The sequence below is a fragment of the Vulpes vulpes genome, chromosome 9, assembly GCF_048418805.1.
Source record: "Vulpes vulpes isolate BD-2025 chromosome 9, VulVul3, whole genome shotgun sequence".
Taxonomy (NCBI): Eukaryota; Metazoa; Chordata; class Mammalia; order Carnivora; family Canidae; genus Vulpes; species Vulpes vulpes.
Genome location: NC_132788.1, coordinates 75,825,082 through 75,850,391, shown reverse-complemented (window position 1 = coordinate 75,850,391; position 25,310 = coordinate 75,825,082). Strand labels below are relative to the sequence as shown.

At 36.4% G+C, this 25,310-nt stretch overlaps 2 protein-coding genes and 1 long non-coding RNA gene across 7 annotated transcripts in view; 1 reads left to right on the top strand and 2 right to left on the bottom strand.

Moving 5' to 3' along the window:
* The window catches only part of EOGT (EGF domain specific O-linked N-acetylglucosamine transferase), a 36,113-nt gene extending 34,375 nt beyond the window's left edge, over positions 1–1,738 (bottom strand). Inside the window, exons 1-2 of one of the 3 annotated variants that reach the window (XM_072720493.1) lie at positions 1,548–1,738; positions 765–969 (exon numbers count right to left, since the gene is read on the bottom strand). The gene's annotated coding sequence lies outside the window, so the exon portion shown is untranslated. The remainder of the gene's footprint in view (positions 1–764; positions 970–1,547) is intronic. The other 2 variants (XM_072720494.1, XM_072720495.1) reach the window with 2 other exon arrangements.
* LOC112909145 (uncharacterized) lies at positions 903–20,809 on the top strand. 3 transcript variants are annotated; one of them, XR_011994347.1, is made up of 4 exons: positions 903–1,040; positions 2,755–2,923; positions 7,254–7,322; positions 19,654–20,809. It is a non-coding gene; the product is annotated as an uncharacterized lncRNA (long non-coding RNA). The 3 variants fall into 3 exon arrangements; XR_011994346.1 differs by lacking the exon at positions 19,654–20,809 and adding an exon at positions 10,805–11,937; XR_011994345.1 differs by lacking the exon at positions 19,654–20,809 and having other exon boundaries at positions 7,254–7,775.
* Positions 6,747–25,310, bottom strand: part of TMF1 (TATA element modulatory factor 1) — a 33,295-nt gene continuing 14,731 nt past the window's right edge. Inside the window, exons 6-17 of the mRNA XM_025984942.2 lie at positions 24,141–24,283; positions 23,534–23,700; positions 23,092–23,248; positions 19,698–19,790; positions 18,641–18,797; positions 14,949–15,141; positions 14,102–14,171; positions 13,775–13,867; positions 12,787–12,888; positions 12,358–12,507; positions 11,031–11,156; positions 6,747–9,659 (exon numbers count right to left, since the gene is read on the bottom strand). Coding sequence (XP_025840727.2) covers positions 9,516–9,659; positions 11,031–11,156; positions 12,358–12,507; positions 12,787–12,888; positions 13,775–13,867; positions 14,102–14,171; positions 14,949–15,141; positions 18,641–18,797; positions 19,698–19,790; positions 23,092–23,248; positions 23,534–23,700; positions 24,141–24,283 — 1,595 coding nt within the window. The 3' untranslated portion in view covers positions 6,747–9,515. The remainder of the gene's footprint in view (positions 9,660–11,030; positions 11,157–12,357; positions 12,508–12,786; positions 12,889–13,774; positions 13,868–14,101; positions 14,172–14,948; positions 15,142–18,640; positions 18,798–19,697; positions 19,791–23,091; positions 23,249–23,533; positions 23,701–24,140; positions 24,284–25,310) is intronic.

Here is a 25,310-nt window from a genome sequence, read left to right as displayed (position 1 = left end):
TAAGCAGTAGGGCTAGCATTTAGTAAGACATTTTGTTAAGCAAAAAATCCTGGATCATCCTACCCTTTTTCCTTAATGAACATCATGCTGCTAAAAGCAAAGTGATAGGTACCACTCTCAACACTGTAACTTACACTAGATTCTGATGGTAAGCAGAAGGATATGGCCCACTTTAAAATTTTTTTTTTTAATTTTTTATTTATTTATGATAGTCACAGAGAGAGAGAGAGAGGCAGAGACACAGGCGGAGGGAGAAGCAGGCTCCATTCACCGGGAGCCCGATGTGGGACTCGATCCCGGGTCTCCAGGATCGCGCCCTGGGCCAAAGGCAGGCGCCAAACCGCTGCGCCACCCAGGGATCCCGGATATGGCCCACTTTATACAGGCATCAACTGGTACAGGCCAAAGGGACATTTTGCCGGTAAGACATTCCTAGAGACAAACAACTTTCCCGCTTCTCATCCTATGAATCCTACTCGCTGAATCCTACTGCTACTTGAGCCTTCCTATTTACTACTCCAGCCTTACCATTCAACAGGCAGGCTGACCTATTTTTTTTTTTTTTTTTTGACTCATCCTTTCCAGTAATAAAGTCACTGCTGTGATGAAGTCCTGACCTTCAGTTCTGCAACTCTGCTGTCCTTGACAGAGCTCTGGCTACAACTAAACCCACTGATCCATGTGGGAGGAGTAACAACATTTAAGTCACGGGAAAATTTCGGAAGTCTCAGATCAGAAGTCAGGCTTTTGCCAAGAGCACGTACCTACTTGCACGAGCTGGAAGGAGGTGGCTGCTGGAGCATGAACGCACAGCCCCTGGGGGCCTGGCAGAAAGCCGGTCTCGGGAGCGGTCCGTTTGCAAAGCCCCCCAGGGATGGGTGAGCGAGTGCGCTTTCGGGGTGCGCTTTCCTTCAGTACAAGCAACTGGCTCCTTCCTCTTCTGTATTCCTTGACCGGATTTCCTCAGGCCTTAAAAGGTGGAGGAGGGGAAAAAAAAAAAAAAAAGAAGAAGAAGAAGAATTAGAAGAGCCTGAAAGATGGTGAGACATGAAAGCTCGAGGCTGACCCGGGCCGCGCGCTGTCACAGAGCTGGGGGGGTCTCAAGGAGGCGGGGGGAGGTGAGAAGTTGAACCTACCCGGTGCCCCCCCCCGCCCTCCCCCCTCCCGGGGGGGCCACGGGTCTCACGGTCGGTGGAGGCGGGGAGGGGGCGGGGAGAGCGGCTGGGCCGCCTGGGACACCGCGGGGAGGTCCGCAGCCACACGGCCGCGCTCGCGTCCTGCCCCCTCGCGGCCGCGGAGTCCCCGCTCGTCGCCCGCCGCCCTGCACCGGCCCCCCACCCCCACCCCCTGCACACACTCCCGGTCACCCGCCCCGGGGCGGGGGGGGGCGGTGCCGGGGAGCGGCTTCGCCAGGGCGGGCGCGCCGACCCCCGGAGCATCCTTCCCCGCGGCCGGGGGGCCCCCGGGAGCCCCGCGTGCGGCCGCCCCACCGCGCCCCGGGACGGGCGGCGGGGGAGGGGGTCCGCGGGCAGCCGCGCGCGTCCCACCTGCAGTCGGGGGCGCCGGGCTGCGCAGGCGGAGGAGGCGGCCGCCGCTCCAGAGCACCGAGTCGTCACAACCGGCGGCTGCGGCTCACCGGAAACCTCGGGCGCCCGAGCCGGGCCAGGGGGCGCCAGGGAGCCGCCGGCGCTCCGAGGCCGTCTGCGCGGGGAGGCGGGTCCGAACCCGCGGCAGCTGCGCTGGGCGCGCACGGCCCGGCGCGGAGGGCGCGGAGGGCGCGGAGGGCGCGGAGGGCGTGGGTCCGCGCTGCACGGCGCCCTGGGGGCGGGCGGGGGCGCTCAGAGGGCCCGAGGACACCTGACTGGCCCATCCTCATTCGGGCTGCGTGGCGCTGGCGCGGTGGCCACGGTTCGGCCCTCCCTGCCCTTCCCGGGTGGGGCGCGAACTCGGACGGCGGCGTCTCCGGGGGCGGCCCCTCGCACGCGGTGCAGCGGTGCGCTCGGCCCTCCCCGCGCTCCCCGGGAAACTCGCCAAGCGCGAATGATGCTCTGCGGAGCTGTAGTTTTTATCGCTGTATTGTTTTACGATGATTTAAATTCCCTTATTATTATATTATTTTATTTTTTAAAGATTTATTTATGATGATTTTTATCATGCCTGTTTGACTTTTTTTTATTTATTTATGATAGTCACAGTGAGAGAGAGAGAGAGGCAGAGACACAGGCAGAGGGAGAAGCAGGCTCCATGCACCGGGAGCCCGACGTGGGATTCGATCCCGGGTCTCCAGGATCGCGCCCTGGGCCAAAGGCAGGCGCTAAACCACTGCGCCACCCAGGGATCCCTATCATGCCTGTTTGAACGCTGGCCTCCCACACTGTCCTTGGTTCTAGGATGCTCTCTACTCTCTGGAGCGTAGCAGCGTCGGTCGTTACGGGATTCAACTCGAACTGGCTAAATTTAGGAAGGTTGATACCATCAGAATAAACTTAAGCTCAGACACGTAAAGTCACCTACTCTTAATATGATCATAAAGAAGCAACAGTTTGTTTCCAAGGGCTTAAGTGCTTTTTAAATATTTTTTGAGATGCTGTTGTAAGAAGTGTCACAAATGCCATTAGTAATCTGCTAAACAAGGAATGTTATCTGAATTTTTTCTTCAAATAACAACACCGCAAAAAACACATATTTGACCTGTGCCAGGCATAATTCTAAAGCACTTAAAGTATTAACTCATTTACTCTTTTTTTTTTTAAGATCTTATTTATTTATTCATGATAGAGAGAGAGAGAGGCAGAGGGAGAAGCAGGCTCCATGGAGGGAGCCCGACGCAGGACTCGATCCGGGGACTCCAGGATCACGCCCTGGGCTGAAGGCAGACGCCCAACCGCTGAGCCACCCAGGGAGCACCTCACTTACTCTTTAGGTAAAAGACTGTCTCTAAGGGAACTACTGCTCTATTATTTTATACTTTGTCCATCCCATACCAATAAGGGCAGTAATTTTAGTGCTTTCTCAGCTTATATGTCACCATCCTCTTTTTTTGTCATGTACAGGAAATATAGCTTTCCTGCTAGTTGGTTCAAGATGAATTGTAGTCATTTAAAATAAATTTTTGTCACTGACTGGTAATATATATTTATATTTGTACTCATGTGTATTTTGAATACATGAGAAAAGGTTCTAAAAAGAGGTTAGTCCATTAAATTGCAAGGACAAGCCAATTAAATTGTTGTGATATAAACGTGGTACTATTTTAAATGGCTACTTATTAAGTTGTGGTCATTCAGGCTCGGAGGACACATGATAGAGCTTTAAGAACATCAGCTCGAGTTCTAACGTATTGCAGCAGCCATTTGAAACACAGGATTTCCACCCAAGATACCAATGTTAAAATTTAAAACTTTCTTCAAACTGACATTAAAATAAACTAAAATGTCCATTAATAGGAGGCTGATTGAGTAAACTTTGGTATATCCACACAATGAAGAACTATGTAGGTGTAAAAAAAGAACTGAGAAATCTTTGTACACTTCAGGGTGTATTGTTTAGTGGGGAAAGAATGTGTAATATGCTATTACTTATGTAGGAAAGGGGATATATATATATATATATGTTATTTTACAAATAGATTAATATTTAAAATGATTACCTATGGGGGAAGAAGGGAATATGGATATCGGGGCAAAAAACTTCTCTGGATGTACACTATATAGAAGTAGCTTTAGAAACATGTAAATACAGTATAAAACAAAATTTTTAAAAAGTAATCCTTAAAAATTGAAAGTAAAATGAAACAATTTACATGCTATCCAGCTGTGGCATATACTACAACAAAGGACCTATCCCAAGTGATTTTGAAACACAATTAGCACGTCTGGTGGATGTGCCCTCAGGACTAAAAGAATTTAAAAAAATCACAAACTGTTCCCAGGAACCAAACTGTTAGTGGGAATACTGATTGGGATACACCAAATAGGAGTAATGAAGATGGTATCTTTGAAGCTGAATTTTTTGTAATGTGGTGTAGATATAAGCCTAACCTCATAAAAATACTACTTATGAATTTGGAGGTAATATAAATTAACATTTTATCATTAAGAACAGAGCTATCCTCCATCATCCATTGAAAAGACCTACAAAACAACCAACCCTGTAGCAAGAAGCACCTGTTGTACCCAGACTATGATCTGCAAACATTTCCCACTAAAAGGAACATGAGTTCCATAGAAAAATGGATCATCTTAGATATGTACATCATCTTAGATGATGTACAAGAAGCAGCTAAAAAACCTTACATGAGGAGGCAGGGAGGCAATCAAAGATAATGAGGGCCTTATCAAAAGGACTCAGGAACCAGTCTGAAAAGCCACCTTCTGGCCAAAGATAGGATAATTTAAAGCATCAGTAAAGGGTAACTGTAATAGATTGAAGTACACATATAGTTAAATCTTATATTCAAGGAGGTCTGACCAATCAACCAAATACACAGACCAAAACCTCATTGTTCATGTCTGATGGCAAAAGGGAACCAACTCCTAATGTGAAAACTAGTAAAACAAAACCAAAAAACATGAAAACGGTAAATGCAAACAACTGAAGCCTATTTTATCCCATTTTTTATATGAATCATGATGCAAGTAACTAAATAGTTGATGAGGTACTTTTTACAAAAATATTCCATACTTAAATTTGATAATGAAGTCTTATGTCTGAAATTTGCTTCAAAATAATGTGGATTGAGATGAAGCACAAGTGAACTATAAATGAAACAAAATGGGCAATGAACTGTTGAACACAGTTAAAGAGTATAGGTTAATGAGAGTATGGGGATTCATAATCTGTTCTCTTTGTACAAGTTTAAAATTTTATATAATCATAATTTTTACAGTGCATTATAATCTTATTAAATGTGTTTTAAGCTTGCTGCACATATATTGACATTTGGATAGCTCACAGTGTCAGCAAAATGCTGAACAATCAGAATATCGCTTATTGGTTATCTGATATATCCAATTGCTTAAAATGTAATTCAACAGTTCTGAAGTTTTAAGCAAATAGATTTTGACAAAAGTTGACCTTACGCTAGTTGATCTATACATTTATGGTTTCACAGGAAAGGAATAAGAGAAGCAGCACTGCAGTTAATGGTTCAGAGCATATTCTCTGGAGCCAAACTGCACAAATTAGAACCTCATCTTTGCCACTTACTTGCCATATGACCTTAAGCAACTAAACCTTCTTCATTTTAAAAATGGAGATGAGAATAGTATCGACTTTAAAAAGCTGATTTGAAGGTAAAGTACAGGTATACAATCTCTTTTCCAAAATCCTTGGGGCCCTATGTGTTCCTGAATTTTTTTGTGTAGAAGAGAGTGTGCGCAGTTTACAACTTAACACACTCAGTGTGCCCTGGGTCAACACCCCATTATCCCATACAATATTTCTGCAGCAAAATGTATGCACTTCATTTCACTCACCATGAGATAAACCCTCTAAGTAACCCCACGTCAGGAAAGGTTAAGCTTTACCACCAAAGCAAGTTTGACAGCAAACTTACAAAAACACTTAACAGTTTTCAGAGCTTTTTTAGACTTCAGAACAGTGGATAAGGGATTATGATCCTGTTTAAGTGAATTATTTCCACAGTAACAAAGTACTGTGTTTCCTATAATCAGCATAACCACAGATTTTTTAACAATATGTATTTTTTAAAATTAAGATTTTAATTTCAAGAGACAAACAGGCGTGGCATTGTATAAAACTGAAAGGAACACCTCTATGTGTCCATCACTACCTCTAAAAGCAACAAGACAGTTTAATGTTACACAAACAGCAAGAGCTCTTATTACCTCTTCCTTAGTATTATTTGAAGATTCTAAAATTGAATTTACCTTACTTAGCAGCAGGGCAAAATGGAGAATAAATTCTGGACAGCTCTAAAAGCAAATTCTCTGTACCCACCATTGTATTTTGTGGTTTTTGTTTTGAGAAGTATTTAGTATTAAGAAGAAAGAAACTATTTCCATTCTATCTTATTAAAGGATCTGGATTTGCTAAAGGTAAAATGGATATGTGTAAAGGCAAAGCTTACAAGTATTTTTTTTTTTTAAATAAGGGTTAAGATTTTATTTACTTATTCATGAGAGACACACACGGGCGGGGGGGGGGGAGAGTGGTAGGCAGAGACACACAGGCAGAGGGAGAAGCAGGCTCCATGCAGGGAGCCTGATGTGGGACTTGATCCTGGGTTTCCAGGATCACGGCCTCAGGGGCTGGGCTGAAGGTGGCGCTAAACCACTGAGCCACCCAGGCTGCCCTTACAAGTACTTTTAAGGATCAAAGTTGTAAGAGTTCAATATTACAAGCAATATGAACTCAGAATAACTTATGAATAAAGGACAACTTATCTATTGTTATTATTTGAATACAGAACTGTTGTAAAACTTTTAGAAGAGTATCCTGAACACTGTTTAAGATTTTTAAAAAAGACACAAATCATCCTTACAATAATTTAATTGCGGTAAATTCTCAGGGTTGTTTTCCAAAAACTTCATTAGGAAAACTATGCTTAATGCTGACAATATTCTTCATAATATAACTCATAGAAAATTTGGACTTATCCTCATTTTAAAATATGAATTCTGAAGTTATACAAGTCCTATTACCTTCATAAAACAATACCACCTTCATTCATTGGTACTGGGCAGTCTAAATTATGGTAACAATGAAATACATTAATACTATTATAAAGATTTTAATCTTTATTCAAATCAGATCCATGCTTATTTACATTACCTTTCATTTAGAATTAAAATATTATATCAATCTGTAGTTGAAATCATAATTTTAGCCCTTTACAAAATATGAAGTTATACTGTAAAACTGAAAAGAATAGGGAGATTAGAATTTTAAAGAAAAATTTAAAAATTATGATATACTAGAAGAAAAAAATATATACATACCAAATAGTAAAACAAGAAAAAAAAAATATCTAGTCATTTTCTCTTTTGTCTTGTGGCTTTTTTCTAAATACTACAAATCGCATACTTTTAATAAGTATCTAAATAAAATGTTCAATTCAGAAATCAAATGCCAATTGAAGAATCATGAGAAAAAAATTTTCACTTAACTACAAAAACTCATGTTTCCCTAAGTCAGAAATTGTCCATATTTAGAATATCTTAAATCACGATATAGATATGTTCAATACATTCCCATATGCTAAATAGTGTACAATTGAAACTTCTCAACAGAGTCAATGGAAAAAAAAAAAAGAAGTCGGTAGTCTCAATCAAGCTTCCCAAGAGCTGGAAAAACACCTGGTATGTGCTCAGTTGTCTATATATCAACAATGCTCACACGTCTAACCTTATATTTTTGAAGTTCTGATTTTTAATATATATTTTCAAGAGAAATATGATTGCAAACTATTCTCTTAACCATTAAAATATAAACATTGTAAAAAAAAATAAAAAAAATAAAATATAAACATTGTTTTACTAGAATATGGATAGAGAAGTTTTAATGACCAACAGCAAAATACAGCAACCAGTATGTCACTAGGTATTCCGCCTCTTAGTGGAGTTTTTCAAGATACTCACTACACCTTCTCAACTTATAAATGTACCGAGAGATCTAAGTGTATAATAAAATCTGTGTGACTATCCATTATTAATTTTTGGATAATGAACATATGGTAATAATATATAGCCAGAGTCCTAAATAACTTTACCATTTTTAAGTTAAATAAATTGAAAACACTTTTAAAATTTTAAGTTGAACTGATTTTATTAATGTTAATAAGAATTAAGAAAAGAAAATGTCTAATATTATGAAATTGTAAAATATAGGAGTTTTATTTCCATCTTTTTTCCACAACTGAAGGTTTTATTTTCTAATGGATATTTTAAAATAATAATTTCCTAATTCCTAAACTTCTAGTTTCAAACGCTTGACAATTTTGCAACTTCAGTTTCCTATATTTCCTAATTCTGTACATTTCTTATTGCTATCCATCTTGTCATTCCTTGTCAGCCCAGCGAATATTTAAAAAAAAAAAAATCCCCCCCCCTCAAAAAAGTCCAAGCTGACAAAAAGTTATTACACTGCTTTTTACCACTAAAATATAGAAAATTAATTTTATGAATTTGGTTCACACTGAAAGAATATTTATTAGTGCTACAAATCAGAGATCCAATGACAGAAATACTGCCTGGAATACAAAAAGAACAAAAATGAGGTCACTTGAATTGCCCTGAAAAGCATTCCAAATTCTTCAACATGGCTTGCTTATAGCTATAACCCAAAGTTCTACTGTTTAAAATTCAACTAAAAGTTAAATGAGAGTTATTTGCAAGTAAAGGCAACTAAATGACTTTCAGTAATAAAATGTATCAAAATATTTCACAAATCTAAAACACTGGCCTGGTTAACTTTTTTTAAACAAAATAACATTTGGAAGCACTTGGAAGAAAGCATAGCTATTTTTTAAAGCTATTCCACACTATTTTTGAGTGTAAAGTTTTGAGAAAAAATAAAATGATAAATTATACAGAATTGCAAAATGCCAAATTTAAATTACTCCTATAGTTTCTGTATATTGTTATGAATATTCTGTAATATCAAACATTGATTTTTTTAATGTGCCAAAAAATAAGGCTTTACAAAATGTGAACAATTAATTTTTAAGAGAAAATCATGTTATTACTTTATCACTTTTGATTCATCTTACAGGGTTAGTAAAACAATACCTCTTTAAAAGCACTTAAATGTCACTGATGTCATCACAAAATCATTTTAAGTAAAATTTTTCCACTATCTGATCATGCCTATATAACTAACTGAATAGCTACAGCTTTCACCAGAGAGGTACCAAAATTTGTATACTTTATTGTGGAATGTGGGTGAAATAAATTCTCAGACCACAAAAATTTTAAAGTTTAAATCATTCACCCTTTAAGCTTCAGAGAGTGTCAGTGTGATTTCTACTTTAAAAGAAAAAACATTAGTTCAAAATTTAGTAACTGTGGGTTTAATAATTTTTTTTACTAGAACATTTAATGTTCATTTTCATGAAGTAATAATTAGAGATGTTGAAATGTGAAAGATTTCAAAGTTTCAATATGTTAATATCACTCTTTAAATGTCCTTAATATATACAAACACATATAAATTACAGATACAATTAATTATATATTTACAATGCAACATATGAACACCACTCTCCTTTCCTACCATACTGATATGAGGAAAAGTAATCTCTATGCTGTTCAAGACAAAAAAAAAAAAAAAAAAGCTTTAAAAAATAAATCTTTAAAGAATAGTTTCAAAAATAAAGTTCAAATATTGCACAAAATAATTTAACTGCAAATATTACTATATACTATAAAACAATTTTCAGTTTTTGAACTCTACAGTAAATTCCACTTTCTAATTCTATAAAAGAATTTATTGGGAGTCTACACTTAGATATTAAATGTTTACATTCAGTTTGATGGGAATGTAGTTTTCAGAAGTTAACTGAGTCTTTGTCTTAAAAGTTCATCTATTTGAGTCTTATACATATTTTTTACATCTTCAAGATCTAATCGAAGTTCTTCTGCCTCTTCTGCTTTCTCTCCATACATCTGCAGAATAGTGTTGTATCTTTGATCCAAATCCTACAAAAAAAATGTGTTCATAATTTTTAAAATAACTCTACAAAACATCTTTAATATATATTTATATTACAAATGAGTCACCAGTAAACATATTACAATCTAAAGAAAAGTACCCAGTCATCTCTTCTGAAAATTAAACTGCTATTCCAATCCGCTGGAATAAATAGCAAGTCGAGGAATTAAAAAAACAGAACAAAAACAAAAAACCCAAGCCAGATGGCTACCAATTTTATCATATCTCTCCACTACTCTACAATTCTCCCCATCTAAAGCTTAATCTGTCTTTTCTCCCATTAATTTAAACACATGTGATCAAATTTTACTCTCTTGGGTTCATTGCACTTTAAGTATTATCTGTCATTTAGCCCACCAAAAAAAGATAAAATATATTTTCATATATGGCTTAACAGTGACTCCTAATACCAAATATGTAAATTGTGATACATAATAATATCAATGAACAAAAATACTCATAAGATTATGTAAAAGAGTAGTATTATAAATGAGCCCTGGTCAAATAAAATCTAATTATTTTCCTTTATTTTTATTTTTTATTTATTTATTTTTAAAGATTTTATTTATTTATTCATGAGAGACACACAGAGAGAGAGGAAGAGACATAGGCAGAGGGAAAAGCAGGCTCCATGCAAGGAGCCTGATGGGACTTGATCCTGGGACTCCAAGATCACAACCTGAGCCAAAGGCGGATGCTTTAACCACTCGCCCAGGTGTCCTCTTTTTTTTTTTTTTTTTTTAAAGATTTTATCCATTCATTCATGAAAGACACACAGAGAGAAAGGCAGAGACACAGGCAGAGGGAGAAGCAGGCTCCGGGCAAGGAGCCGGATGTGGGACTCGACCCCGAGACCGTGGGATCACGCCCTGAGCCAGGGGCAGGTGCTCAACTGCTGAGCCACCCAGGCATCCCTAATTATTTTCCTATATTGGGACTACACATGATTATGAAAAATACTTCATGTAATGTGACAGGCAAGAAGATTCTTAAAACTTCCTAACTGAACTATTTAATACCATTTTCAAAGAAATCATTAAAACTTACATATTTTATGTAAAATAACAATATCAAATCTAATGTAACTGGATAAAAATATCTTGGATTCATTCCTTTTTTTTTTTTTTTTTAGGATTTATTCATTTTACAGAAAGAAGCAGAGTGTGTACATGCAAGCAAGCAGGGAGAGAGAGAAAATCCTGAAAAAGATGCCCTGCAGGGTGCAGAACACAATGTGGGGCTCAAGCCCATACCCTGAGATTATGACCTGAGCCAAAATCAAGTGTCAGACACCTAACCAACTGAGCCACCTAGGGATTCCCTTGGACTCATCCTTAAATGAAGAGAAGAGTACTTACTCTTAGCTGAGTTCGAAGTTTGGGTATCTCCTTCACTTTCTCTTCAAGTTCATCATTTTGATTTGTTAATTTAACTAGCTCTTCAGCCATTATTGCACGTGTTTTTTCTAGGTTGCCAATTTCTAGCTGAGAAACATTACAGGGAAATAATTTAAATCAAAATATATCTTGGTTATTAATACTTATACTAATATAAATATATTCAATGTTATTTTTGATAAAATAGTATGTCAACATATAGCCATGAACTAACTCTTTAAGGAAATGGTGGCAAAAACAAGGGTTTCTGCTCTCCTCAGAAGTTACCAGGGCTTACTATGAAAGAAAAAGAACTAAAGAAAATCCAATCATCTGTTTCAAGTACGGAGCCCTATATTTTTCTCTAGAGAAACAGCATATATTTCAGTCATTCTAAATTAGTACAGAAACTCAGAAAAATAAAACTATCCTTTAATGCATCCCCAGCTGTGCAGGTCACATTGATGGAATCTATCATCACTACCAATGAAGTTTAATCTGGACCCTCAAGCACAGCACACTGGGCTACACAAACATAACTCATATGAATTTTATTCTGATCTTGTTTATTTTCCAATTCAAAGACTTGGTCTTTAATAGAGTAGTATTTCCAACCAACTATAATAATATAATGAGAATAAAAGGAAAGATTTACACTTCTGTTTCAAGTTAAACAATGAAAATAGGTAAAGTGTTTTAACATCTCTCACATTAAGTTTTTAAAAAGTAAAGTAAGATGGGAGGGTGCCACCTCCCTATTCAAGATGGTTTCTTTCATATACAGGATATTCTAGTTCTAATCTCTCTCCTCTCTTTCACTCCTTCCTCACAAGGGGGAGTGACCTAAGTGGTAACTCTTGAGAAAAATAAAATGACTGTGTTCAGGTCAGCAAACTCTTTTTTTTTAATGTTTGGGAAAGGTGCCTGCCAGGAGTTCTCTGCTCTTAGATGCTTACAAGTCTTAGATGGCAGCCTATAACACATGGGGAGGCCTACTCCAGCTCTGCATTTGCTATGACAGGGTGGGTAAGTCGCGCTAATTCTGACAGTCAGAGCCCGTGAGCAGACTCATTTGGCTCTCATCTGGCCAATTTCTCAAACTAGTCTTATCATAAAAATCACATATATCATTATATATGTATATATATATCACATACATCATTAATATATGTGATACATTTTAAACTTCACATGCCACTATTTCACTTTATTTTTCAATTTGCTCAGAATTGAGGTAGAGATGAAGGGTGCTACTTATTAGGCCTCAAAATTTCATTTACTTCTGTTGCACATTTAATTTTTCCAATACCTGTAAATGAGTAATTTCTCCTTCCCTTAGCTTTAGCTGAGACTGTAGATTTTCAATAATGCTGGATCCCACTCCCATTCTCACAGCATCGTAAAGATTTCCATTTGTTGATACAGACATTGGTCCAAATGAGTGATCATGAGGTTCATCCTATATTAAACCGTATATAGTTATACAGTTATAAGCTGAGTTCCACAATAAGGTTCAAACAAATGGTTCTGCTAATTCTTGCTTTAAAATGTCTGTAACTTTCTCAAAGGCACGAAATCATCTCTTATTTCTTCAGTGCAATTAGCACTCCTTCATGAATATTCATAACAATTGCCTATGGAATGGCAAGGTGATAGATGAAAGACAAAATGCTACCTGCTTATTTCCTTTATTATCGTCAGTTTAACAACTAGGTACATATAAGAAATAAAATATCACCTGAGACAGAAAAGATGTTTGTAGCCCTGCCATATCAACTCCACTTATTGAACTCGAACGTGACATGGTAGGAGTGCTAGAAACAGAAAATGGCTTCCGTTCCTTAAGGAGTAAAACAAAAACAAAAACAAAAAAAAACATTCAGGTCACATTAAAGACTAAAATGGTAAATAAAAAGCAAGAAACTTTTCTACGATAAATGACAACAAAGATTCATTCTCATTTCCTCATATAAAATGTTACAGATAGAATTTCTGAAGTCTTATTAAAGGCACAAGAGTTATTTAAAATTGTAGACAGATGTGGTCAAATCATCTCAGGACTCATTTATATTACAACAATTTATTTTTAATGGAATGAGAATGTTTTTGTTCTAACAAATACATGAACTAATGTCTACATATTATTATATATTAAATAACCTATTACCAATTAAACCTAATTCTTCAGAATAAGATTACTAATAAGTTTTACAAACCATCAAGTTTCTGGCTTATCCAATTTATTTTTAATATATATTTTTAAAATTCCAAACAAATTCAAAAGGTAATTTCCATGTACATACAGGCAATTTTAACAAATCATGCTACCAAGTATAATCCAATCCTTCACATACAGGAAACTCACTTTAGAAAAATTACCTTCCTTAACCAGAAATAAAGTGAACATACCAGTTTTATTCCCAAGGTGCCTAGAGGCCAAATGAAGTGCATTAGTTTCAGTGAGAGACCACAAAATTCATTAAAAAATGGCCCCAACAGATTCTATAATTCAAGCCTTAGAATCACAGATTTCTTTGGATAAACTCAAATTACTTTGGACCCACTCTGACAGGATACTGATTACAATACTATAATTCATCACTCTATTGATTTTAAGCAGAAGAAATGGTATTTATAAGGTATACCTATAATTATGTAACAATGGTTAATCAGGACAGCTATGAACTGGTTACACCAAAAACAAAACAAAACCCCAAATTCAGTACCTTTTCTTTTATTGCTTCTTGGGTGAAAACTGCTTTCTTCCTTTCCTGTTCAACTTTCAATTTCTCCATTTCTAACTGACTATTCAGTAGTGTCTAGTGGAGAAAGGTACAGTTAGATAATTTCTGTGATACTAAATCATCCTTCTAAGTCCATTCCAAAGTCAGGAACATAAAGTATATATTCCTATTTCTTTTACTACTAAAGACCAAGTTCAGAAAGAAGTCACAGTGCCTACTCCACCCTGGCATCTCATTAGGTGGCTACCATCCCCAACTGTTCTCTAGTGGAAGCCCGAAGAGGAGAGGTGAGCAAACACTGTTAAATACCTTTTCTTTCTTTGTCTCTTCAAGTGTTCTTACATATTCATCTTTCAGGTTTTCTAATTCAACCTGGTACCTATTAAGCCAGAAAGAATTAAACAAAACAAAGATGATAGTACATACTACTGAAAACTCACCACTTTATTAACTCTTTAATAGTCATTTCAACTATCAGCTTGATTTTCCAAATATACTTTCTAGATGACAGGGGTTTTACACTCAGAAGCCAAGCTACTACTTTTGTGAATTATATTGATGCTCTGAGCTAGGATTTCATTTAAAAAGAGATTTTCTGAAAAGAATTTTGAATACCACCATTCTCTAATAGGTTCAGATTCTGCAAAAGCTTGTTAGGGAGTTCTATGAAAATATTTGCAGAAGTTCAGGTATCATTTTTACTTGACCATTTTTTTTTTTTAACTAAAATTTCTAAGGAAGAACTCAGGGAGTAAAACCAACTAATAACAGCCTTAATACACTTTCAGATAGATGGACTTTATGGCTTGCAGTTCCAAAGAACCCAGACATTTATTTAGAAAGACTGGAACACTGCTAAGACCATTGTAAAATATAAAAAATAACTCCAATGAGTGGTCTCCAAACTATTTTATAGTTACAGATTCCTTTGAAAAAACCTGATTAAAGTAATGAATCCTTTCCTTGGAAAATGCAAAAACATGCAGAACATGCCACACAATTTCACGAGCCTGTCTCAAGTTCAATGAATCCCAAACCATTCTGCTATAATATTCTATTACTAATGACTCGGAGTTTAAACACTACAACTTCTTTTTTTTAAGTGCTTTAAGATGTCACAAAACCACCAAGAATAACACTCAAGAAACATGCTCACCTATTATTTTCATCCTCAAGTTTTCTTAGCTTATTTTTCTCTGATTCTAACTGGGCCTGAAATCTACTGTTTTCCTGTCTTAAGAGAGAATTCTGTGACTCCATGGAGGACATTTGAATTTTGTTGGCAAGGAGTTCTTCTGTAGCTGCACGTTCTCTTTCAACTGCTGCTGCCAACAAAGTCTGGGATTCACCTGATTGTAGGATAAAAAAGAAAAATCAAATTTACTTATGCCCAAAAAGCCAAAATATCAAATAAATTTTTACTTCAAACAGTTAATAATTCAAAATAGCCTCACTGAAATCTATAAGAACTTATTGACCGAGGCAGAACTGCTTAAATAGACAAAAGAACAAATCTTAACTTATATCTGCTTTATTATTTTCTTCCTAAAATATTTTTTTAAAGATTTATTTATTTATTTATGATAGACATATATATATAGAGAGAGAGGGAGGCAGAGACACAGGAGGAGGGAGAAGCAGGCTCCACGCCAGGAGCCCGATACGGGACTCGATCCCGGGACTCCAGGATCGTGCCCCGGGCCAAAGGCAGGCGCTAAACCGCTGAGCCACCCAGGGATCCCCTGTTTTCTTCCTAAAATATTTTAATTTGAAAGTGGAGGCACATATTGAAAGTGGAACAACTGGATATCCAAATGCAAAAAAAAAAAAAAAAAAACAAGAAAAAAAAAAAACCAAACCTAAAAACCCATCAAACTAAACTTATATTATATGAAAATTAATTCAAAATGGATCAAAAATTTAAGTGCAAAAAAACCCTTAAAACTTTTAGAAAAAAAGTTTTCTAAAACTTTTACTCTTTGCCTGTCCCTAGATATCTCATTAGGTGACTACTATCCCCAACCATTCTCTAGTGGAAGCCCAAAGAGGCAAGGTGAGCAAACACTGTCCCTAGACAGGCAAAGAGTACTTAGGTTTGACACCAACAGCAGAACCGTAAAAAGAAAAACTGATAAACTGGACTTCTTCAAAATTTTAAACTTTTGCTTTTGTGAACAGGATAAAAAGACAAGCTACAGACTTGGGAAGAAAAAAATGCAAACCACATTACTTGGTGTCTAGAATATATAAAGAAGTCTCAAAACTTACCAGGGAAAATAGAATCCAATTAGAAAATGGGCAAAAGACATGAAAAGGTGTGGTGCCTGGGTGGTTCAGCTGGTTAAGTGTCTGCCTTTGGCTCAGGTCATGATCCCCGGGTCCTGGAATCCAGCCCTGCTTGGGCCTCCCTGCTCAGTGGGGAGCCTGCTGCTCCCTCTCCCTCGGCCCCTCCTCCCTGCTCATGCTCTCTCTCTCTCTCTCAAATAAATAAATAAAATCTTAAAAAAAAAAAAAAATAAAGACATGGAAAGGTAATTTCACTGAAGAGGATATACAAATGGAAAATAAGCACATGAAATGATATGCGTCACTAGGGAAATTCAAATGAAAATCACAGTAAGATATCACTAAATGATATCTGGATGACTAGAAGAAAAAATAGGGACAACACAAAATTCTGACAAGGATGTGGAGAAATTAGATTACTGTCATACATATAGCCACTTTGAAAAAACAGTTTGGTGTTTTCCTAAAAAACTAAACATACAACTACCCAGACAACCCAGCAACTGCACACTTAAGGCATTTAGCCAGAGAAATAAAAACATGTCTACGCTAAAACATGTACAAGAATGTTCACAGCTTTATCTGTACAGAAAAAGATCTGGAATGAGCCCAGATATCATTCATCAGGTAGATGGTTAAAGAAAATGTGGTATGCTCATAACACAGAAACACTCTGCAATGAAAGGACTAAATCACTGATATACACAGTAATTTAGATGAACCTCCAGGGAATTATGTTGTGAAGGAAAAAAGCCAATCCCAAATTGTCACGTAGTATATAATTCTATTTATATAACATTTTGAAATTCCATAATTTTAGATGGGGGACAGATTGTGATTGCCAAGATTCGGGACACAAAAGGAGGGCCACTAGAATGGTAAAATGAGGTTCTAAAAGGACAGCTTATCGGAACTGTTCAAAATCTTGAATGTAGAGATGGGTACATGAACCTACACATATAATAAAACCATGCCCAACTTAATACAGAGACACACACATATATAAATGAGTATCAGTATGAACTGAAGAAATCTGAATAAAATTAGTACATCACTGTCAATAACCTGTTGTGATATTATACTATAATTTTGCAGTGTTAACATTTGGGGATATTAGATAAAGCATGCAAGGGACCACCTGTATTATTTTTTAAAACTGCATGTGAATCTACAATTATCTCAATAAAAAAATTTCAGTTAAGAAAAGATTAGAGTTGTCTGAGATTTAATCACTAATTCTATTTTTTCTCTACCAAAGTAGACCTAACATTATCTCTATTTTTCCACTTTATATTGTTACATACTGTATTTGTGCTCCTATTAAAAGCAATATTTGGTATGTGTGTCCCATGGCTTTGCCTATATTCCAGCACAATACCACATATCACTGAGGGGATGTAGAGCCCAGTTTTAAAAAAACAAAACAAAACAAAAACAAAAACAAAAACAAAACAAACAAACAAACAAAAAAAACAGCTTCTGGTTTTCATTACTGCTAAAAGAAAAAACCAGCTTCTGGTTTTCATTTATTGCTAAAAGAAAATTCATTTCAGATGTCATTTTCAGATGTCTCATGTTCATAGCAAATGGGTCTCAGTAACAAATGACAGACCCAAAACATATATCTATAAATTAAACAATACATGACATTTCATCTAGTTTAGTGATTTTTTTTAAGTAGATGAATTTTTTTCTAGACATAATCTCACATGGAAGTAAAAAAAAAAAAAAAAAAAAGATCAAAAACGAGGCACTACTTTCATTAAAGCAGCCTAAAGGGCTATATCAAGCACCTTAATTATACAGCTGCCCTCTCACCATGACAGCTAGTCCTAAGACATCTAAGGGATCCACCGAATATTGTTTGAAAACCACTCATTCTAGTTTACTCCTCATGATTTACAGGGATACCCTTTCAGGCCTGCTTTTATCACCGTACCATGGCATCTCTCAAACTACAGTTAGTTTTAGGCATAGAAAGGGCACATGAAATTTTCATCAATTAGTCAGCTTCTGGGATACACACACACACACACAACTTATCTGTACTTGCATAAACATCTTAGAATAATTATTTTCTTAACAGCAGCACAGAAGGGCAACCTGGGACATTTCTATACAAAAGACTCTCAAGACTCCACAGAATCTGTCTAGTAAAGTTTGACTGGGATCCTCCTGAGACCTATCTCTGCTCCTGGAATTCTACCAAGGACCAGAACCATATCTGATCTCTACCTCCTACATTATTACAGACAAGCTAGAAAGAGGTCAGATGTAGCAACAGACAAGGAAAAAAATGAGAACAGCTGTCTGTAAAAATGATAAGATGACATGGAAATATTTGGATAATATTTGACACACTGTGTAAGGGAAAACAAATGGGTCTGAAAAAGTCAATTAGAATATTAGAAAATAAAAGCAAGAAAGGAGAAGACGTAAAACTCTACAAGTTAGACATAAAGTGTAACTATCAGATCAAATGAATTTCAATTTCATACCATTCTACTTTTATAAATAAAAGGAAAGGGCTTCTACATTGAACATAAGAACTAAAGCAGTTACCAAGCCTATCAGAAAGATTCTTCTCTAACTTCTCCCACGATGACGTTTGGGACCCTAGAGTTGCTTGCAAGTTTTCTATCTGTCGAAGCAATGGTCTTGTCGTTGATGAAACACTTTGACTCAGCTCTTGGTTTCGATTTTCTGCTTCCTGGAGTCTCTAAATCATGAAATTCTTAAATCATTACCACCAATAACAATGAAAACTCTAAAAACACTAGCAAATAAACTTTATGAAAGAATTCTGGAAAATATTATTTTCCCAAGATAAAATTGTTTTGTAGTTACATTATTTTCTAATTATTCAATCTGTAAGTTACAGCTAGGATGCATAACAGTATCTAAGGGAGTGCTTCTTTTCTAACAAGAAGAAGTTTTGATTATCTTCAGGTAAAAAAGACCATCATCCAAACCTCCCAGCAGTTGCCTCATCATCCAAATATTTCTAAGTATTTAAAAAAACAGAAAGATCAATCGGAGTTGCACTTTGTCTCCTTTTCCCGTGCATGTTCACTGACTGAAAATTAACAGAATAGTGGAAAAACTGGCACCGAGGGCACTGAGGTGGCTCAGTTGGTTAAGCATCTGCCTTTGGTTCAGGTTATGATCACAGGGTCCTGGGATTAAGTTCCACATCAGGCTCCCTGCTAAGCAGGGAGTCTGCTTCTCTCTCCCCCTCTGCCGCTCCCTCTGCTCATGCCCTCTCTCATTGTCTCTCTCAAATAAATAAATAAAATCTTAAAAAAAAAAAACAACACTGATTATCTGCCCCACAGTAATCAAAGACTGATAATAATAAACTAGCTATAACAAATGAAAAAACAATACTAACACAAATCTATCAGTATAAAATTATTTTCTATAAAACAAAATTAGGGCTTTTTGTGTTTATTTTTTAGGGTGTCCACTCCTGTTTTATTCATATAAGCCACAAAAATACAGTAAATGATAAAGTATGGTAGTAATCTCAATTCCATGAACATTATCCCCACTGAATCCTTTTTTTTTATTTCTAGGAAAACACATCTTGGATTTGTGTTTAGGAAAACTGTGACAGTACCTGCTGGAGTTCACTAATCTCATGGCGTAAATAATCCTCTTTTCTGGCAGCCGCCTGTTCTGCACGTTGCAGTGCCAACCTAAGGTCTCCAACCTATATGAGGAGAACCAATACACTATCACAAACAGTATCAAAACACTAATTATAGTTTCCTAACTACATACTGTGTTGTCAACACAATAGGTTTATGTACTACTGTTTATGTGTATTTACACTATCCAATGAGGTTTTACATGATTATCACACATACCATTTACCAAGTAATTCTAAACTGAACGTTTGTATACTTAATAAATATATACTTAGAAAAGCATTGTTAGACCAAAAAAAAAAAAAAGGCATAATAGGCACAGCCACTGCCATACAATATAGGAGAGACAATGCATCTATTAATGTCTGCAATGTAAGGCAGAATGAAATAGCTATAAAAGCTAACTGCTATACTCATACACAGCTGGAAATGTAAACTACAACAGTCTTTTTGTAAAACATTATGGCACATGTTAAAGCAATCATAGAACTCTCACCTTCTTTCACCTGGTTATCCTAGTCTCAAGAATTTACTTAACAGAAGCAGATCTAAACATACAAAGATACTCCCTACACTATTAGCTGGACTAGCAAAACCAGACAAAACAGGAAATATTCTAAATATCCATTAGTAGTCATCTATTTTTGTGAATTTTGAAAGAACATGAACATTCTCATTAAAAATTATGAGGGGATCCTGGGGTGGCTCGGTGGTTTAGCGCCTGCCTTTGGCCCAGGGCATGATCCTGGAGACCCGAGATCAAGTCCCACATCGGGCTCCTGGCATGGAGCCTGCTTCTCCCCTCTGCTTGTGTCTCTGCCTATGCCTCTGCTTGTCTGTCTTTCCTAAATGAATTTTTTTAAAAATCTTTAAAAATTATGGTTAATGTGGGGACGCCTGGCAGTCAGTTGAGCATCTGACTCCTGATTTCAGCTCTGGGTCGTGATCTCAGGCTCTTGAGATCAGCCCCCTGTTGAGAGTCTGCTTCTCTCCCTCTCCCTCTGTCTCTGCCCCTCCCCTCACTTGTGCGTGCACACTTTCTCATAAAATAAATCTTTTTTAAAAATTATGGTGAATGTAAGGAATATGGAAAAATTTATAATTTAATCTTAAACAAAAAACTATTATATATATGTATATATATATATATGATATCAATGATAAAAAATACATATCAGAGATAAGGACAAGAAATTAATAACCAAAATTGACATTACTTATAAAGGTGATTTTTCTCTTTAAAGATTTTATTTGAGGGCAGCCCTGGTGGCTCAGCAGTTTAGCGCCACCTTCAGGCCAGGGCAGGATCCTGGAGACCGGGATGGAGTCCCATGTCAGGCTCCTTGCATGGAGCCTGCTCTCCCTCTGCTTATGTCTCAGCCTCTCTCTCTTTATGTCTCTCATGCATAAATAAATAAAATCTTTAAAAAAAATAAAAATAAAGATTTTATTTGAGAGAGAGAACACGCGTAAGGAGGTTCCACATATGTGTGGAGGTAAGTGTATAGATTTACATTTTCTAGTATTTACAAATAGAAACACTGAAAAAAATAACCCAAACACTAGTAAAATGGTTACTTATAGGCAAAGAAAGGGGATAGGGAGGAGTTAAGTTGGAAGCAAATGTCTTAATATATTTATATAGCTTTCACTTTGGAATCATGTAAAAATGTTTAACATACTTGCATAAAATTAAATCAAAACTGCTTTGGGGTCAATGAGGGAAGAATAGTCTTTTCAACAAATGATACTGGGACAGCTGGATATCCATGTGCAAAAAACCTAAATGTGAGAGTTAAGACTATAAAATTCTTCAAAGGAAACAGGTGAAAACCTGCATGACCTTGGATTAAGCAATGGAGTCTTCAATATGACACTCAAAGTAGAGGCAACAAAAGAAAAAAATAGGTAAGTCAGACTTCATCAAAATTGTTAAAGGTCTACATCAAAGGACATTAAGAAAATGAAAGACAACCTATAAAATGGGAAAGAATATTTGCAAATACTACATCTGATAAGGATCTAATGTGCAGAATACATAAAGAATTCTAACAACTCAACAATTTTAAAAAATCCCAATTTAAAAATGGGCAAAGGATTTGAGTAATCAAATAAATTTTTCCAAAGAAGTTGCAGTAAGATATAAATGGCCAGGGGAGCCTGGGTGGCTCAATCCATTAGGTGTCTTGATTCTTGATTTCAGCTCAGGTCACTATCTTAGAGTTGTGGGACTGAACCTCACATTGGGCTCCTCATTCATCAGGGAGTCTGTTGGAGATTCTTTCTCCCCTTCTCGTTCTGCCCCTCCCCCTCCTCAAATAAATAAACCTTTATAAAAACAAAATAAAACAAAGATACATATGGCCAGTAAGCACATAAGAAGATGGTTAACATTGTTAGTCATTAAGAAAATGTAAACAAGCACATCACAATCAGATACCATTTCACACCCACTAAAAGGGCTATAATGAAAAAAAAAAAAGACAATAACAAACAAATACTGGCAGATGTAGACCATCATATATTGCATAAATTGCATATATTCCATAAAACGGTGCAATTGCTATGGGAAAGTCTGGCAGATCCTCAAAAAGTTATATATAGGGTTATTATACTGACCTGAAGGTATATGTCTAGAAGAATTTAAAATAAATATTCATACAAAAACTTGTAAATGAATGTTTATAGCAGTATTAACCATAATAACCAAAAAGTGAAACTAATCCAAATATCTAACAACTGATGATTTTATAAGAAAAAGCCTGGGGATGTGTGGGTGGCTCAGCAGCTGAGCATCTGCCTTCAGCTCAGGGCATGATCCCGGGATCTGGGAGCTCCTTGTGGGGAGCCTGCTTCTCCCTCTGCCTATGTCTCTGCCCCTCTCTGTCTGTCTCTCATGAATAAATAAATAAAATCTTTAAAAATAAAAAAAAAATTAAAAATAAGAAAAGAAAAGAAAAAGCCTGACAAATTTCAGTTTTCCTCCTCTTATCTGAACTACGTGGACTCCCACAGATGTTAAGAATAAACTCAGGAGTTATATGGATTCTCCTAAAATTATAAGGAATGTTTAATCTTTATCTGCATATGTTCAGTAACGCAGTCTTTGCTTTTCATAATATTCTTAAGTCTGAGTGTCACAAAAAATAAGAAATACAGTACAATGTAAGCATCACTTTAACAGTTTAAAAAATACACAATTAAGATTGGCACAGTCCAGTACTCCTAGAAAAGCGTCCAATAAGATTAGAAATGTAACGCAAGTAACACTTGATATTTTGATTCAAACTAACTAATGTATTCTTTAATTTGCAAAAGCACAACTCTTTTAAAGACTAATGTAACTCATTATCTGTTGCTTACTTGAATTGCTAATGTTTCTTGCTGCTGACGGGCTTCTTCTTGGGCCTTCTCTAGTGCTGCAGAAAGTTCTTCTTTAGCTTTCATTTCACGACTTAGAGCAGCTTCCTGTGCTTCACTATCCTTTGCAGCATTGGCTTTGTGGAGATCAGTAAGCTCTCTTAAAAAATTAGATAATTTCTATTTAAAATAGTTAATTACACTGCCAAATTAGTGAAGTTTACATGTAGATTTCCATAAGACTCATGCAATGAGGGAGAGTTTACCACATAATAAATACCAACTACAATAAGGACTCTTTTGTACTTGCTTTGACCAATTACAAGTTCGTATATAGCCAAGTTTATAAATATTGTTAGTGATTAGATAACAGAAAAAGTATTTCTTCAACATCCCATTCTGATAATTAATTTTAAATGGGTTGCATATCTGTTCATTTTCTTACTTGTATGCACTATCCAGAGCAGCCTGAATACTTCGGTTCTTTTCTTCAAGTTCATCCATGTCTACCTGAAGTCGGCCAAGATCCTTCTCTTGGCGTTCTACCACAGAATTTAGTTTTTTAATGTTTTCTCTATGCTGTTTCTCAACTTCTTCTTTGCCATCAAGAACCTATATTGTAAAAACAGACAAAAGTATTTTTCAATAAGTAATACTATAGTAAGGGTGTCTGGGTGACTCAGTAGGTTAAGCATCTGCCTTTGGTTCAGGTCATGATCCCGGGGTCCTGGGATCCAGCCCCACATGGGGCTCCCTGCTCAGTGGGGCATCTGCTTCTCCCTCTCTTGCTCCCCCTGCTTGTGTTCTCTCTGTCAGATAAATAAATAAAACCTTAAATAACAATACCATAGTAAATATTTGTATTCCAGGAATCTTAAGTGTTACAATAATGAAGAAAAACTTTAACACTCATTTATTAAATTGTTTGACAAATTCTTCCCAAATGGTACACCTCAATAAATTATTCTAAATGTTTTACAAACTACAGCCAATTGTTCATATAGGAAGTAATAACGATTGATACATATATTTAGAGAATGGTTAACATTCACCTGTTTTAAATGTTGCAACTCTTCTTCTAGGTCTTTAACTCTTTTGTTCAGCTTTGCAATAATATTTTCATTTTCTTTGTCTTTAGCTCTTAATTTCTTAATAATGTTAGAATTATGCAGCTGCTGTTTTGAAAGTTTTTCTCCTGGCAATGGCAAAAAATAAATAAATTCAAACAATGATTCCTTAAGAATCTGGATAGAATGATCTAACCAGTGACATAAAAATAATAGACTATTTTTAAAATCACAATATTGTAACCATGAATGCTAAATTGATTTGGGTAAGAAGTATCAATGAATGCTAAAATTACTAGATGAAGGATGGTAGGTAACAGGATACTTACACCTTAAAAAATCATTCCTACATATCACTTATGAATTATAAAGAGAAAAATGTGCTTTTACAAGGAGAAATCTGGCTGTCACTGCCTTAACTAAACATTCAGTATTGGCATCACCAATTGTGGCATATTAGGTATCTATTGATGTAATGGAGTGGTAGGTACACAGTGTTGCCAATGATAATTCTTACTAGAAATTTTATCTGAATCTAATCATGAAGAAGGGGAATACGTAGGACAGGCCTGGACTCTAAGAAGTCTTCAATGTCACTAAAAGAGAGCTCTCCTAGATTGGTGGAAGACTAAAAAGGACATAATGGTCAAATGCAACATATAAGTTTTGACTAGATCTTGGGACAAGACAAATGACTAAGTATAAAAGTGATTTTTAGAGACAATGGGAGATAAATGATGAAATATATGCCGGTGTACACTTCTGAATTAATACTGATTTTCTCAGGTATGATTATGATGCTGTGCTGGCAAAGCAAAATGTACTTGCTATTGGGAGATGGAGATTCATGAATTTAGGAGTGGACTGCAGATTCACTGCAGTATCTGTCAAAATTACAATGGCATATTTCACAAAAATTTCTTTAAAAATCCTAAAATTCATGTGGGACCACAGAAGACTTCAAACAGCCAAAGCAATCCTGAGCAAGAACACAACTGAAAATATCACATTTTCTAATTCCAAAACATGTTACAAAGCTACAGTAATCAAAACAGTATGGTACTGGCATAAAAACACAGACCAGAGGAACAGAATAGAGAGCCTAGAAAATCCACACAGAATTTAGAAATAAATTTACAACCAATTGATCTTCAA